This window comes from Stenella coeruleoalba, assembly GCF_951394435.1.
Source record: "Stenella coeruleoalba genome assembly, chromosome: 1".
Lineage (NCBI taxonomy): Eukaryota > Metazoa > Chordata > Mammalia > Artiodactyla > Delphinidae > Stenella > Stenella coeruleoalba.
In genome coordinates this window covers 43,456,695-43,473,414 of record NC_137169.1, presented here as the reverse complement: position 1 = coordinate 43,473,414, position 16,720 = coordinate 43,456,695, and the positions used below count along the sequence as shown (strand labels likewise).

At 34.8% G+C, this 16,720-nt stretch overlaps 1 protein-coding gene across 11 annotated transcripts in view; it reads left to right on the top strand.

Moving 5' to 3' along the window:
* The window catches only part of TUT4 (terminal uridylyl transferase 4), a 143,278-nt gene that overhangs the window by 91,967 nt on the left and 34,591 nt on the right, over window positions 1-16,720 (top strand). For all 11 annotated transcript variants that reach the window (XM_079939034.1, XM_079939036.1, XM_079939035.1 and 8 more), the window contains 6 exons: window positions 3,254-3,373; window positions 3,539-3,751; window positions 7,289-7,463; window positions 9,148-9,848; window positions 12,034-12,184; window positions 15,174-15,260. In XM_079939034.1, the coding sequence (XP_079795160.1) occupies window positions 3,254-3,373; window positions 3,539-3,751; window positions 7,289-7,463; window positions 9,148-9,848; window positions 12,034-12,184; window positions 15,174-15,260 (1,447 nt within the window). The remainder of the gene's footprint in view (window positions 1-3,253; window positions 3,374-3,538; window positions 3,752-7,288; window positions 7,464-9,147; window positions 9,849-12,033; window positions 12,185-15,173; window positions 15,261-16,720) is intronic.

Genomic DNA, 16,720 nt, shown 5'->3' with positions numbered 1-16,720 from the left:
AAAAAAAGTGAATTACTCAAGCCATATGTGTTAAAATAAGGATTATTACAGAGATGTTCATCAATTATGTTATACATTGTTTTGGAGATTTAAAAAATGCAGCAAGGAAAGAAAACGAAGTAATGAATGTAAATTAGAAAATTAGAAAAAACATTAGAAATTAAAAAAAAATTAGAAAAACAATAAGATGTTCTCTTTGCTAATGATATGATTGTATACCTAGAAAACCCTAGTTAAAAACTGCTAGAATTTGTGATGACTAAATACAGTATAAACATACAAAAATCAGTAGCTTTTCTCTGTCATAAAAATAATCTTATAGAATAGAAGCAGGGAAAAATATTATCTTCATGACAGTGACACAAATTATAAAATACTAACATAAATTTAATAAGGGTACAGGAAGAAAATTGTGTTATTGAATGGTGAAAACAAAATCTGAACAAATTTATTTATTGAGCAAACATTTGTTAAATGCTTCCTGTGTTCTAAATACTGTTCTTAGGTGTTGGAAACATCTAACAAGATGTACTGAGTCCTGCTATCATGAAGCTTACATACTTTTGGAAGAATCAGACAGTAAAAAAATATATAAATAACACAATATCTGGTAGAATTTAGTGCCATTAAAATGAGGTGATGTGATAAGAGAGTGACATTTCACTGGATGGGCAGGGAAGTCTCTTTGAGGATGTGATATATAAACTCTGACCAGCGTTACCAGCCACTTGATCGTCTCAGGGAATAGAATCCAAGGGATAGCTAGTAAAAAGCCTGTAAGGTGAGAATGAGCTCTTAAGGAGCAGAAAAAGGCAAGAGTGACTGGAATGAAGCGAGTGAGAGTGAACGTTGTAGAGGATGAGGTTAGACAGGCACTTCCAGTGGTAAGGAACTTGTATTTTAATTTCATTGGATAAGTTTTAAAAGCAGTATATGACTTGACGTGATTTATGCTTGGAAAAGGTCTTCTGGGGGTAAAGAGTAGAAATAGGGAACCCAGTGAACAGGCTGTTGTGGTAGATCAGCTAGAGAGGATAATGATCTGTGCTAGGTTAGAATGGATATGAAGCTAAGTAGACAGATTTGGGATAAGTTTTGGAAGTAGGACTTGCAGAGGTAATGGATGCAAGAGGTGAGGGAAAGAGTAATTGATGACCACTCCTAAATTTTTGGAAAATGCAAATACACCAAGTTATTGGATAGGGAGATGGTATCCCTAAAATATAAAGTCCCCTTAAATTAATTTTCAAATGTACAATAATTTTAATTAGAATTACCAAGAATTTGGGGAAAAAAATTATAACGTAATCTTAAAGTTAGTATGGAAGAATAAATGTTTGAGAGAAGCCAGAATAATTCAGAAAAAGAAAACTAGTGAAGGAGGAGGTACTTCACCACTATAAAACTGCTTTAGTCAAGTGTATACCATTGCATAGGAATAGACAAGTAGATCTGTGGAACAGAATAGAAAGCCCATAAGTAGGTCCTAGGGTAAATGAGATTTTAATCTATGAAAAGAATAAAAGATTTCAGTGAGAAAACAATGGTTTATTTAATAAATGGTTCTGTCAGAACTGTACCTTTCTTGAAGAAAATAATGTTGGACCCTTAGCACACTAAATGCAAAAATAAATAGCACTCAAATGAAAATTCACAATTTTAGAAGAAAATTTAAGAGTATGTATATGTAACCTGTGGATTGGAGAAACATCTTTATCATGGTAGGAAACGTAGAAGATATTAAGCATATTTAACTATTTATATAAACAATACATTTTATATGATAAAAAGTACTATAAATGATGCCAAAGCAGATTAGGAAAAAATAACATTTTTCAAATGCGTATGTCAGATATAAAGAGTTATTATTTATAACATAAAAAAGAACACGTACAAATCGATATGTATTGATGAAAATAGAAAAACTGGCAAAAGATTTAATAGTTCAGAAAAGAGCAAATCCAAATGGTTAGTAAATACATGAAAATTTGTATAACCTCTTAGCATCAAGGAAATGCAAATTGAAGTAACTATTAGATATTATATCTCACCCATCTTGTTGACAATTTTTTTAAAGTGGTAACACCTGTACACCTGAAACTAACACAACTTTGTAAATCAACTTTACTTAATTAAAAAGAAAAAATAAAAAAAATAGGGACTTCCCTGGCGGCGCAGTGGTTAAGACTCCGCGCTCCCAGTGCAGGGTGCCTGTGTTTGATCCCTGGTCAGGAAACTAGATTCCACATACATGCCACAACTAAGGAGCCCTCTGGCCGCAACTAAGGAGTACATGTGCTGCAACTAAGGAGCAGGCGAGCCACAACTAAGGAGCAGGCGAGCCGCAACGAAGACCCAGCACAACCAAATAAATAAGTAAATAAAATAAATATTTAAAGAAGAAAAGGTTGTAACACCTAGTATTGGGAAGCATGTGTATACCTTCTTGTTACTGATGAAAAGAGAAATTTCTGTACTGATTTTGGAAAACAATCTTATAATATTTATTAGAATTTAAATATATCACATTTTAAAATCTAGCAAACACATTCCTGGGAATATAGCTCATAGAAATGAGCACCAGTATTTAGGAAAATGTATAAGGATAAATATTACAGGACTGTTTAAAGTGGCAAAACTGGGAACAAAATGTGAAAGTCCTTGGGTGAGGGAACTATTGAATAACCATCCAGATCATAGGCTATAATTTAACCATTTTAAAAGATGTGTTAGATATATACTAATTGACTAAGAGGGACTTTCTTGGTGCATTGTTAAGGGAGAAGAGTAATATACAGAGAGATGTCTATTTTGGTAAAACATGACAAAAACTATAAAATCCTCCCTGTATTTATATAGAAAATAGGAATGTATATTTGTATATGGTTATTTGAGTATAGAAAAAGGCATGGAAGAGTACATAGAAGATCGTTAACATTGAGGCAAAAGTAGAGGCAAGATAAGAAAATAAGATTTTAAAAAGATGTTCACAGTAAAAGCACTATGTGTGATATGATTCCATTTAACTAAAATATGTATGTATCTTCATATGCAGTAAGGAAATGAATGGAAAGATGGTTACCAATATATAAATAGTTATTTCAGGGTGGTATGATTTCAGGTCATTCCTTATATTTGTCATTATTTGAACTTTTAACAATGATTATGGTAGGAAGACAAAAGCTACTTTTATTTTTTAGGAGAACAGAAAGAACGTTAAATGGTGGTACTTTTTTTCCCCTTCATTTTGCAGTTGTGCTATATTGACTCCCAAACTGATGGCGGAATCCCTTCTTACTGTTTTGCTTTAATGGTGATGTTTTTTCTACAACAAAGAAAACCCCCTCTTCTTCCTTGCTTACTTGGAAGTTGGGTAAGCATCAGTTTGTAACATGTATGCACATGTATATACGTAGTTCATTCTTGCAGAGTGCTCTGTTCACACATTTAAAGCTGGAATTCTGGTTTGTCTGTTTGTCCATCATTTTTTTTCTTTTAATAACTTTCCACTACCAATTTGGAATGCCTTTTTATATAGATTGAAGGCTTTGACCCAAAAAGGATGGATGACTTTCAGCTGAAGGGCATAGTAGAAGAGAAGTTTGTGAAGTGGGAATATAATTCAAGTAGTGCAACTGAGAAAAACTCAATTGCTGAGGAAAACAAAGCTAAGGCAGACCAACCAAAAGATGATACCAAGAAGACAGAAACAGACAACCAAAGTAATGCCATGAAGGAAAAACATGGCAAAGTAAGCTTTTTTTGTTTTTGTTTTTGGCTTTTCTATCTGTAGAATTTGTGATGCCTTCAATTGAAGCTATTTTAATAGTAGATTGACTGACTGACCTTGAGTAAGCCTCTTGGCCTCATTTTCCTCATCTGTAAAGTGAGGGGTTGATCTGGTTTAGTTTTTCAGTACCAAGATTCCCTAATAAATATATACCTCATTTTGAAAGGCTTGTATTGTTTGAATCATATCAAGGTAATTCTTTTATCTTTTTCATTTAGATAAGAAAAATTTCCTTCAGGAGTTGGGCTGTGACCAAAGCTTTAGCATATGGGGATTATGTTGCCAGACTGGTGAAGAAATAAAGGCCTTGTGCTCCTATAGAGGGTGGCTGGCTTATTTAATCACTCAAACTTCATTTATTAAGGACCAGCTATGTGCCAGGCATTACCTTGAGTGCTAGAGAACCCAAGATGTATATTCATGGATTATGTCCTCCAGAAGCATGTAGTCTTCTGAAGTAGACAGACATTACTACAAAAATGTGAACATTACAGAAATCATTGCTCTAGCTATACTGAAGTATATGTAGTTCCCGAGCACATGTTCAGTTCTTCCACTTTCCTAGACTACCTTCTACCCTTTTCTCAAACCATCAATACTCTCAGCTAATGATTTTGCTTATTATTACTTCTCTGAGAAAACTGAAGCAATCAAAAGAGAACTTTCCACTCCCACCACCATCTCCCACTATCTGCGCTCACATACTCTGCCTTGCTGCCAGCTTTCATAACCTTTATGAAAAGTTCCTGTGTTGCTATCTAAAGTCATTATCTTAACTTGTGTGTTTAGTCTCATCCCTTCTTGTCTATTCCGGAATATTGCTCTAGCAGTTCTTCTCTTTCCATCCTAGGTTACCAATTTTTCATTCTTTACTGAATCATACATGCTTTTACATCTCCCACTTTAAAGAAAAATCTTGACACCATTTCCCCTCCCAGCTATTTCCTTGCTCCCTTTTGCAGGAAAACTTCTTGAAAGAATTGTTTATATACACTATTTCCAATTTCTCTGTTTCCTTTTAACTCACTCTACTCAGGCTTTGACCCCCATCAATCTGCCAAAACTTGTTTTACCAGTGTCAGTATCCTCCACATGGCTAAATCCAATAGTTATTTCACAATTTTTATCTTTTTTGACTTATCAGCAACATTTGCAGTTGATTATTTCCTTCTCTAAAAAATTTCTTAACTTGACTTTCAGGATACCACACCCATGCCTGATTATTCCTTCTCAGCCTGTTTGTTGGTTCTTCCTTTCCTCTCCAATCTCTTTAATGTTGGAGTATTCTAAGGTTCAGTCCTTGATCCCTGCCTTTTTTCTGTATCTACACTCCCTTGGTGATCTCATCCAATCTCATGGATTTTAAGTACCATCTATATGATGATGACTCCCAAGTTTAAATGTTAGGCCAAACCTCTCTCCTAAACTCTATAATTGTATTTCCAACCTGCTATTTAATGTTTCTACTAAGATGTCTAATAGATGTCTTAATCTTAATGTGTCTAAAACTGAACTCTGGGTCATCCCTTTGCTCCACATGCAGTTTTCCCATCTCAGTTGATGGCACTTCATCCTTTCAGTTGCTCAGTCAAAAACCTTGGAGTCATCCTTTACTTCTCTCTTTCATACCCCATACCAAGTCTGTCAGGAAATCCTGTCATCTCTACTTCAAAATATATCCACAATTTGACCACTTACCCTGTTACCATCCTGGTCCTAGCCATATCATCTCTGTCCTGGACTACTACCACAGACTCATAATAAGTTTCCCTGCATTTACCCTTGTCCCCTTTATAGTCTGAACACAACAATCAGAATAGCTCTTCTAGAACTTAAAGTCAGATCATGCCCTTCTCCCTCCCCACACTTGAAATACTTCAGTGGCTCCTCATTTAATTTAGAATAAAAGCCAGAGTTCTTACTGATTAGCTCTTTGTTTCCCTCTCTTCTTCTCCTCTCTCTGCCACACTAGTCTTCTTTTTAAAGCTGTTTACACTCCTACTTTAGTGTGTTTGCTCTGTTTCCTGTTCTTAGAACCCTTTTTCCTCTTCTTCAGATCATACCTTCTCAACAAGTCCTATCCTGACTATATTTAACACTGAAATCTGCTCCCATATCCCATCCCCTTTACTAAACCTACTCAACTTTTTCTTATTTCCATAGCACTTTTCTTCTTCTAACTTACTGTGTAATTTACTTATTAAGTTCGTTGCTTATTGTCTTCTTCCCCTAGAATGTAAGAACCACTAAGGCAAGGATCTTTGTTTTTTGGGTTTTTTTTTTTGCGGTACGTGGGCCTCTCACTGTTGTGGCCTCTCCCGTTGCAGAGCACAGGCTCCAGACGCGCAGGCTCAGCGGCCATAGCTCACGGGCCCAGCCGCCCCGCGGCATGTGGGATCCTCCTGGACCGGGGCACAAACCCGTGTGCCGTGCATCGGCAGGCGGACTCTCAACCACTGCGCCACCAGGGAAGCCCTGGATCTTTGTTTTTTTTTTCACGGGTATATCCCAAGTGCCTGGCACATAGTAGGCACTCAGTGAATAGTTGTAGAATGGAATGAGTGAATGATTTTTATGCCTTTATATGCCTTAGTGGTCACTTTTAGCTGGCATTCATCTAGCTAATTGCTTTAGAATTCAGATATTACCTTTTCTGTTAAGACCCCCACCACCCCCCCCCCCCGCCGCCCCCGATTCAGAGACCCATTTTAGTATGTAGCCTTCATTGTAATTGTTAAATGGTCTCTTCCTCTCCTAATAGTCTGTGAAATGGACCTCACCTTGTTTGAGTCACAGTATGCTATAATGATTAGCATCACAGACCCAGTAGCCAGGTGATCCTGAGTCAAATCCTTGCCCTATAGTATCTACTTCATAGCTGTTAGAATTAATAGTTGTATATATTAGTTGTATATGTGCCACTTAGAAGAGTGAGTGATACATGGTTTAAGTGGGAGCTCCCATTATTTTTTTATATCCCCAGAACAATGCCAGGGACACAGTGGGTTCTAAAATGTTTGTTGAATGAAGGAATTAGCTTTTGAAAGCCCTGGGCATTTATATAGATTTTAAAAGTAATTGCTGCAATGGAGGAGCTCTAGTAGTTGTTATACAGTGGTTAGCAACCTTGGCTGCACAGCACGGGACAATCACTTAGGAAGCTTTAAAAATCTCAGTCCATTAAATCACAGTCTTGGGAAAGGTATGGGAGATGGGAGTGGTGTCAAGCTCAGGTGTTGGTGAATTTTAGTGCTCTCAGTGTGATTCTAATGTGCAGCCAAGGTTGAGCATCACTGGTTTAGTGGAAAGAACACAAAATTCTAGGAGTCAGTAATCTGGGACACTCTGTTGCCAGCTGTGCCACAGATTGCTTTTTGGCAACCTATTCTTTTATGCCTCAGTTTTTGAAAAGGTGATCTCTAAGGTCTTTTTAAATTGAAAGTTAAACAATTCTAAAGTTTTGTGAAGCTTAAATGAAAGGTATTTTTTCTTTTCCAGTCTCCTTTAACATTGGGAACACCAAATCAGGTGTCCCTGGGACAGTTATGGTTAGAGCTGCTAAAATTTTACACACTGGATTTTGCTTTGGAGGAATACGTCATATGTGTACGGATACAAGATATTTTAACAAGAGAAAACAAAAACTGGCCTAAAAGGCGAATAGCCATTGAAGGTGAGATGATATGTTATATTTCATTTGGAGAATTTTGTGTGTGCCACTAATCATCTATTTCTAATGTAGTGTTATAAATTTTATCCCTTGGCTTTGTAGCACTATATGCCACTAGGTTGTCACTATATATTGTGGATAAATTCTTTTAATGCTTACTTAAAAGTTTCCAATCTGTAAATATTATAATGGCTAGGGTAATTAGCTTGTATACATGCCTTTATTTTTTAATTGTGGAAAATTTCAAAAATACAGAAAAATAGAATAGTTATATGAATACTGTAAGATATTTTTAAATATATTTGTGTCATAAAATTATGTTAAAGTATAATCTTAAAATCCAGTTTTTCATAGTCTTGTGAAGTACCTCATTTATTAAATATGGCTAAGCTAAAGGAAAAAAGAACAATTGATGCTGACAAATAAGGTTTCACATCAAATCCCAAGAATATTAAGATCTTTAGAGATACAGAAATAAATAGTATTGCTTCTAAATTCTTAATAAAAAATTTAAATTCCACAACATTTTGCTCACTTTTTATAGATAGGAAATGGAATTTCTGTCCATCATTTTAGTCTGTTTAGGCTACACATTCTTCTCTTCCCTCCATCCTCTGCAGGGCTTCTCTACTGTGAGTTGGACTTACAAATATTCTCATACACTCAAACACATACTCACATCTTGTACTCGCTTACATATGGTAAATAAATGAGCTCTGAAGCCTGCAGCCATCATAATTTCTCTCTGCCTTTTTTTCTTCTTTTTTTTTTTTCTTTTTCTTCTAGAAAAGGGAAAGAGGCTAAGTAAAGCTTTTAAAAGCCTATGGATTTAGATAACAGTAAAAAGTAACAGATGCCCCAGTCTTAACAATCTGAAGCCTGGCCTGTTAATCCTTTCACTTAATGATCTTCAGTAGTGGAGAAAATGTGTATCGTCTTTTGGGTGGCACTGTTCTTTTTTCCTGGGGTCTATTTGTATTTAAGGCTTATAAAATCCAAAAACCCGGAAACATGTTCAGAACTCTGTTCTATGCTCTTAATAATGAGGATTCAGTTGACGCAAGCCTTTTCAGCATAGCCATTTTAGACTGTATCAGAGTTTAAATTTTGGTTTAAGTTTTCCTTTGTTAGGTTTTTTTCTACTTTTTCTATTATTTCTCCTTCTTTCTCTCATTAATTTTCTGATATTACTGAAGTTAAATCTTAAAATCAGTATAACTTGAAGCCTGGAGAGTTTTAGGCTATATTTTATTTGTTTAAATTGCAAGGAGTATATATAACTGAAGAATATTGTGACAAGAGATGAAAATTATTACTACGTCTTGGAGCTTGAAAAATTTCATCCAAAGACAATACAGGGAAGCATATTGGCATAGCTTTTTCTCGCAATTTCATCATTGAAATTTTGTAATTACTGAGTTGGCCTCCTCAGCCATCCTCTCATTAATTACCTTATTTTATTCTTTTCTCTCTTTTTCTTTTAGTTTTTAATTTTATGACAGAAACAAAGGAAAGATGTTGCTATTTTATTTCCACTACTCAGTTTGCAGGAACTCTCATTGGGAGCTTACCTTAGAAAAATTTTGGGAAAATGCACTCTGCTCACAATGTAGCTGTTTGTATAAGCTTGGAAATGTAGTTTGTTAATAGATACTTAGCTACTGACATTTTTTTTTTTTTTAACTAGATCCATTTTCAATCAAGAGGAATGTTGCACGGAGCTTAAACAGCCAGCTTGTTTATGAATATGTTGTGGAGAGATTCAGGGCAGCTTATCGGTATTTTGCCTGTCCTCAGAGGAAGGGTGGAAATAAATCTACAGTGGATTCCATGAAAAAAGAGAAGGGAAAAATAAGCAATAAGAAACCAGTGAAGTCTGAAAATATGGCATCCAGTTGTTGCATTCTACTTGGGGAAAGCACAGAAAAAATAAGTGCAGAAAGAGGTCAGCCTGATAAATATGAAGAAACGGAATGTACATCACAGAGATGTATTACTGAAGATGATAATTTGTTGATAAATGAACTAGATTTGGCTGAACATGGACAGGAATCTTCATCTCTTTCCACCAGTGAAAGCAGTGAATTAGAGCCAAAATCAATTAAGAAACAAGATGTTTTAGTACCTTCAGAAACTTGTTTTAAAAAGGAGCTCACCCAGTGTAACTGCATTGATTGTAAATCCCCTGAACCAGATGAATCTGCTGGTACAGACTGCAGGTCAAATTTAGAAACAGAAAGTTCACATCACATTGTATGCACTGACACATCTGCTACCTCTTGCAACTGCAAAGCTACAGAAGATACTTCTGACCTTAATGATGATGATAACCACCCCACCCAGGAATTATATTTTGTGTTTGATAAGTTTATTTTAACCTCTGGCAAGGTAGGATACAGTTTGTAAACAATCTGTAAGGTTTTGTGATTGTTGTATGACTCTGTATTTATAGTTTTTAGATTCAGAAATGTAAAGATGGCTTCTATGATGGTAGACTATTGTTTTGGAATGGTATTCTGGTGTATATGTTTCTTTTACTTTTTGTATGTTTGCCTGTAGTTGCCTTTTTTTTTTTTTTAGCGGTACATGGGCCTCTCACTGTTGTGGACTCTCGCATTGCGGAGCATAGGCTCCGGATGTGCAGGCTCAGCGGCATGTGGGATCTTCCCAGACCGGGACACGAACCCGTGTCCCCTGCATCGGCAGGCAGACTCTAAACCACTGCGCCACCAGGGAAGCCCCTGTAGTTGCCTTTTAAGAATGTATATGAAACCTGAAATGTTTCAGCACTCTATTACTAGTTGGTTTGCTTAACTTTCTCATATATGAAAGGATTCATCAGGTATCTTATGAAAGTGAGTTTGGTAAAGGCAGCATATATTTTAAATTTTGCTGATTTTTTTTACATATGATTATATTTACTTCCACAAAGGCGAATACAGTGTCTGTAAACTTTAATAGTGTTCTGTTTTAAAGATTTTTGGTGGGGGTCAAAGGTTGGTATATAAACTTAACTAAAGATAGTTGAGTTAAAACTAAGATCAGGAACCAAAAAAAAAATGAATTCAGATCCTGTGTCTGCCACTGAGCTTCTCTTTGGATTTTGGCATATCCCTTATGAGTTATAGGAGTCTTAACTTTTTCACTTTTAAAGTGGGATAGTCTGAACTTTAACTTGATAAATTATAGAAAATAAAACCCTGAGCGAGCAGAAAATAAGCTACTTTGTAACAGAAAATAATTTGTTAATAAAAGTTTTAGCTAAGGTACTTTGCTTCGAGTGTAGTGTACATAATTGAAATAGTATCAGCACCTAGGTTAAAAAATGATTATGTAGATAATGTGTAAATCAAGTAGAATACAAAAAATACCCCTGAAAAGTCATCAAGTTTTATTGATTTATCGATAATTGTTTATTGACAAGCTTTAGAATTTTTAAGCTAATTACTAAGCTGTGTTTCTTCATCCTTTGTAAGGCTACTCTGTCCCATTTTGTTTAGGTTGTAGTATTTAGGGCATATGGACTACTAAAAAAGATGAAATAAATGGCAGATATTTAGAAAAGCCTCTTAGTAATATAACTGCAGTTTACGTTTCTTAATACTTATTTTTCCTGGAACCTTATCTTAAGGTAACTATTTCTCCAATTTTATTTCTCTCTCTAGTTATCTGTAACACTTTTCTAGAATTTTATGATAAATATGTCATTTTTTACAAGCTTTAAAAAGCTGATAAAAATTTCTATGGTACTGTTAATTAGCCCACAGCACAGCATTCACACAAAGAGAGGTTTCTGTATATATTTGGCTAGGTAAATGTCCAGGCTAACCCTGGAGGAAGGAGCTAAGTTCCTAGGCGTATTACAATAAAGAAAAGAGTAGTGCTCTTCCTTAACCGTATGAGTTTTGTTTTTCAAGTAGTTGGGATGAATTTTTACTGTTTTGGCCACCTGTCTGGTAGTCTGTTAGAATACATTTGAAATGGTGTTGCAGGGTTTGAAAGTTGTTTGTGGCTATTGCATAAGAGTTGTTCCTTGTATGAAGCTGAGTCACTTTTAGAGTTCAGCCCTTTAGTTTCTTGAGTACCATGCTAATGTAATGAAATTGAACCAACTAGTCAAGCAGTGGTTCTATAAATGACTGACTCTGAAGATAGAAAATGTTTCAAGTGAAATGAAAGGTGCCACTTGAAATTTCTTTATAATCTACTTTGTTAAAGACCTTAATAGGTTAAAATGTGATGTATGCATTTCATTTTGGGAGCTGATCACACTGTTTGAATTAACCTATACCTTTTGTATCTCCTGGTATTTCCTTTATTTTACATCTTAAGGTAAATCTAATCCTTGGTAATATTTTAGTGGAGAAGAAAATTAGTAGTTGGCTCAAAATGTGTTTTTCTTTTTACATGTAATACTGAATTTCATTAACATGCTTTTCTTTTTAACCTCTTGAAAGTGCAGGTTATCAGACTGACTTGCATAAAAGTTTCTTTTTGTACTGCTTTATAAGTGATAATAAAGTCCCTCAATAGTTTATTTGATTATTAGATTCTTTTTTTAACCTTTGTGTAGCCGCCAACAATAGTATGCAGCATCTGCAAAAAGGATGGCCATTCAAAAAATGATTGCCCAGAGGATTTCAGGAAAATTGATCTAAAGCCTCTACCACCAATGACAAATCGATTTCGGGAAATACTTGATTTAGTATGTAAAAGATGTTTTGGTAAGTCTTTTATTACTAGAACTACTTCCTAAGACTAGATTATTTCTTAGATTTTGAATATTTATTTTCTTATTTGAAAATAGTTTGCTTACATTTTGTTTGGGTAGAGGTTTTTAAATAGTTTAGAGACCCAACCACATGTATTTATTAAATGCCTACTGTGTGCAAGGCACAGTGGTAAATGCCAAGGGGAATGCAGAGTCCATCGTGTTGCTTTTAAGGAGCTTGGACTCTGGATTTGTGCTGTCTAATATGGTGGTCACTAGATATATGTGTCTATTTAAATTTAAATTAGCTAAAATAAAATAAAAAATTAAATTACTCAGTTATACTAGTCACACCTCAGGTATTGAGTAGCTACATGTGGCTAGTGGCTACTGCATTGGGCAGTCTGGATAGAGAACATTACCGTCATTGCAATTTTCTTGCACAGTGTTACTCTAAATGGTTATATAAGACATGTATGAAACTTGCCATAATTGGAAGCAGAATGTGTTACATTCTATAGCAGTGGTAAACAAAATGCAGTTCAGTCAGGCACAATTAATTTTAACTGGAGTGGGTCAGAGGAATTGGAGTTAATGATGTGGCATTTGAGATGGACTGCATTTTCAGATATGAGATTATGCATAAAAGCATAGGGTGTAGTATTTGTTTGAGAGAATAATTGCCTTAAATTTGGTAGAGTATAATAAAGGTAATAGAGGCAGATAAGGTTATAAAGATTTGGGTAAAGCCTTACATACCATTTTTCAATAAACATTTATGGTGTACCTGGAATAAACCTTCACTCAGCAAACATTTTTTAAGTACTTACTGTGTCCCGGGTAAGATAAAGTTTCTGATGTCATAACATTAGTTCTCCATTGTATTCCCTCCCTTCTACCCTTCCTTATCTTCACCTCCTGCCAGGCAACTACTTATCTGCTTTTGGTCACTATAGATTACTTTGAATTTTTCTAGAGTTCTAGGTAAATAGAATCACATGGAATGTACTTTTTTTTGATGAGGGCATCTGGCTTCTTTAACTTGGCATAATTATTTTTGAGATTCATCTATGCTGTGATGTGTATCAGTGGTTCATTTCTTTTTATTGCGGAGTTGTGTTCTGTTGTGTGGCTATACTACATTTTGTTTACCACTCACTTGTTGATAAATATTTTGTTTCTAAATTTTGGCTGTTATAAATAAATATACTGTGTACATTCATGTATGTCTGAGTATGGACATATGTTTTAATTTCTCTTGCGTAAATACCTAGGAGTTGAATGGCTGGACCATGGTTCATTCTTCTTTAACAGCTTTATTAAGATATAATTCACTACATTTGTTTTTATTTATTGAGTCATATATTTATCTCAGTATGGACTCATAGATGTATTATACTTTGGGTTATAATCCAATACTACTATTTTTGTTGCCCAAATTGTTCCAAATTTGGCTGTTGGGAGTGCTTTCATTTGGTTCCTGTGACCTTTTGATATATTCCCATCAGTGTGTGGAGTTTTTTGGTTTCTTTTTGTTGTTGTTGTTAGTTTGTTCTTTTGTATTTTAGCACTTTCTTACTTTCTGGCCCTGCAAGATACTCCAGGATCATCATATAAATTTCTGTCTCAGTCCTAGAATTAGACATTTTCCCAAAGAGCCCTGGTTCCTTTATTGGAGGATGGTGTTAGAAACCAAGATCTGGGTGTTAGAGTGCTTGTTGTGTTACTGGGTATTGTTGTTTCTAGGTCCTCTCCGAGCAAGAAAATTTATGTGTGTATACTAATCCATGTATGTACACGTATCTATAAATAATTCCATGTGACCATCTTACCTTTATTAAGCTAAGCATGACTTTGTACTGATGTCTCCAAGTCTAATACATTACCACATGGCTCTTTCTAGCCTCCTCTTTCTGATTATCTGTAAATGTCCAACTCCAACAGTGAGAAACCTGGCTCCCACCATGTGCCACCCATTTATTTAATTGTTCCATTTAAGTACACATGTATAGCATTATCAGAACTGTTATCCTATACCCTGATGGGAAGCAACTTTATCAATTAGAGTACAGTGCTTATGTGCAGTTCCTTTAACCCTTAGTCTTACAGACTCCACTTATTTTCAAAGTTAGATTAGTGCCTTCCCACCCCCCCACTCCCTTGAGTGAAGTTTTCTTATACATTTATAATGTAGCTGGATTCTTTGTTATAGACTGCATTCCATCCTGAGATTCCCTGACCTCATCACCTGTATATCAGCTATTCAGCTTGCAACCACTGATGATGCATTTGTTTTTCAAAAGCTGAATATTAATTTAATTCCTTACCATATTAACTCTTGGGTATGAGTCTGGAGGAGGAGATAGAAAAAAAAAGATTATTCTTAAGGAATGTATGGTCTTATTTGGAAAAAGAGATAGAAAAAAAAAGACTATTCTTAAGGAGTGTATGGTCTTATTTGGAAAAATAAGATGACTGTAAATAAAATAACTAGAAAACTGGAAGGACAGTATAAACTAAACTGGCAAGTGGTTTGAAGAACTAAGGAAATACAATTAAGGAGAGGTCATTAAAAGCCATGATTGGACAAAGAAGCTTATAAGGAAGGTATGAATCTTGACCAAGCATTTGAGGGAACTGTTAGATTTGATTGATTTGGGTACCTTGTGTAACAGTATGAGAATAGTCTTAACAGGAGGGGAAAAACCAGCATGTATATGGGAGAGAGTGGATTGTCTGAAAAAAAAATTAAATAATTTGTAGAAGAAAGTATATCTTGTAGCTGTTTCACAGGGAAAATGATCATGTGAAATGTACATAGATCTGTAAAGTTATTTTTCTGTTCTTTCTCTGCTCCTTCCTTCCGCAGTAACATTTATGATTTTAATGTCAGAGAGTCAACAAATAATGAAGAAAAGTAAAGATTTAGGGTAGAAAATTGAAGACATTTTCAGATTTCATTCTCCTTACTTTTCTTTTTCCTTTTCTTTTTTTTAACTTAGATGAATTGTCACCACCTTTTTCTGAACAACACAACAGGGAGCAAATTTTAATTGGCTTGGAAAAGTTTATTCAAAAAGAGTATGATGGTATGTTGTATGTCAAAGTTGATTGCTTTTGTTATTATAGTTACTTGGTCTGAGTTTCATTTGTTTAAAAAGTGTTTATTGCATGTTATATGTTAGGTACTATTCTAGGTGCTGGGGATACAGTGCTAACAAAAGAGGTGAAACCAGCTCTCATGAAGCTTATATCAAGAGGGGTGACAGATAGTCAACTGACAAGTAAACAATATATCAGGAAATAATAAACACTGTTAACGTACAGAAGTTAGAACGATAGTGATAAGGTGATAAGGTGACATTTGAGCAGAGCCATTAATAATATAAAGGAGCAAATTATTATGAATATTCAAGGAGAGAACATTCGAGAGAGAAGCAGCAGCAAGTACAATACCCCATGACGCAATTATATTTGACATGCTTGAAAGTTAGTGTGGCTTGAGTGGAGTGTGTGAGGTAGACTGTAATAGAAAGGTGAGATCAGAGAGTTAACCTAGAGTTTAGATCATTAGAGTCTTATAGGTGTTGGTAGAAGGACTTTGAATTTTATTTTGAATGTCTAATGAGAAGGCTTCTGGAGGGTTTTAACACATAAGTGACATGATCTGAGAGAATGGAGTACAGGTCCATAAGAATAGAAGCAAGCAGAACATTTAAGAAGCTGTTGCATAAGTTCAGATGAGACATAATAGTGATTTGGAAGAGTAGGTGAGAAGTGATTAGATTGAGGATATATTTTGAATGTAGAGTCAACAGGATTTGCTGATGCATTACATGTTAGATGTGACAAAAAGAAAGGAGTCAAGGATGGTTTCAGGATCTTTCCTTCACTAGTTGGGTGGTGCTATTTAATTGAGATGGCAAAAAAATAGCAGAAGGGGGCAGGTTTTGGGCATGAGGTAAAGAATCAAGAGTTTTGTGGCCAAATATTTTAGAAAAGGATGAAGAGTTGATTTATAATCAGAATGAACTTATACCTTTAAAATATGATCTGTTTTGTGCTACAGGATTCTATTTTTAATTATATTTGCTAGTGTATAAAGTATTGACCAAATCTAAGTTCTTGTTATATTAAACCCATGCACTTTTTATTTGCTGATGAATGTAGCTTCTTTTATATCTCTCAGTTGTCATTGATTTCAAGTAGGGCATCAGAACTGAATAGGAGGATTAAGTTTGAAAATACAGAATTTATTATCTAAATATGTAGGCTACAAGAATTAATAGGGAGAATGATCCAATCTTGTTAAGCCACAGCTTATTGAGTGACACTAATAAGCATGAAGGAATAACCCTAATAATATATATATATGAATATTATATATATAACTATATATATAATAATTGTATATATAATTTATATCAAATAGATTAATCCCTCACTTTAGAGGAGAATTAATTCTATATACTAAGATGATATTTGTAAAACTACTTGAATTGTGCCCTGAAGAAACTAGTTTATTTCCAAGAGATAAATCTCTAAATAT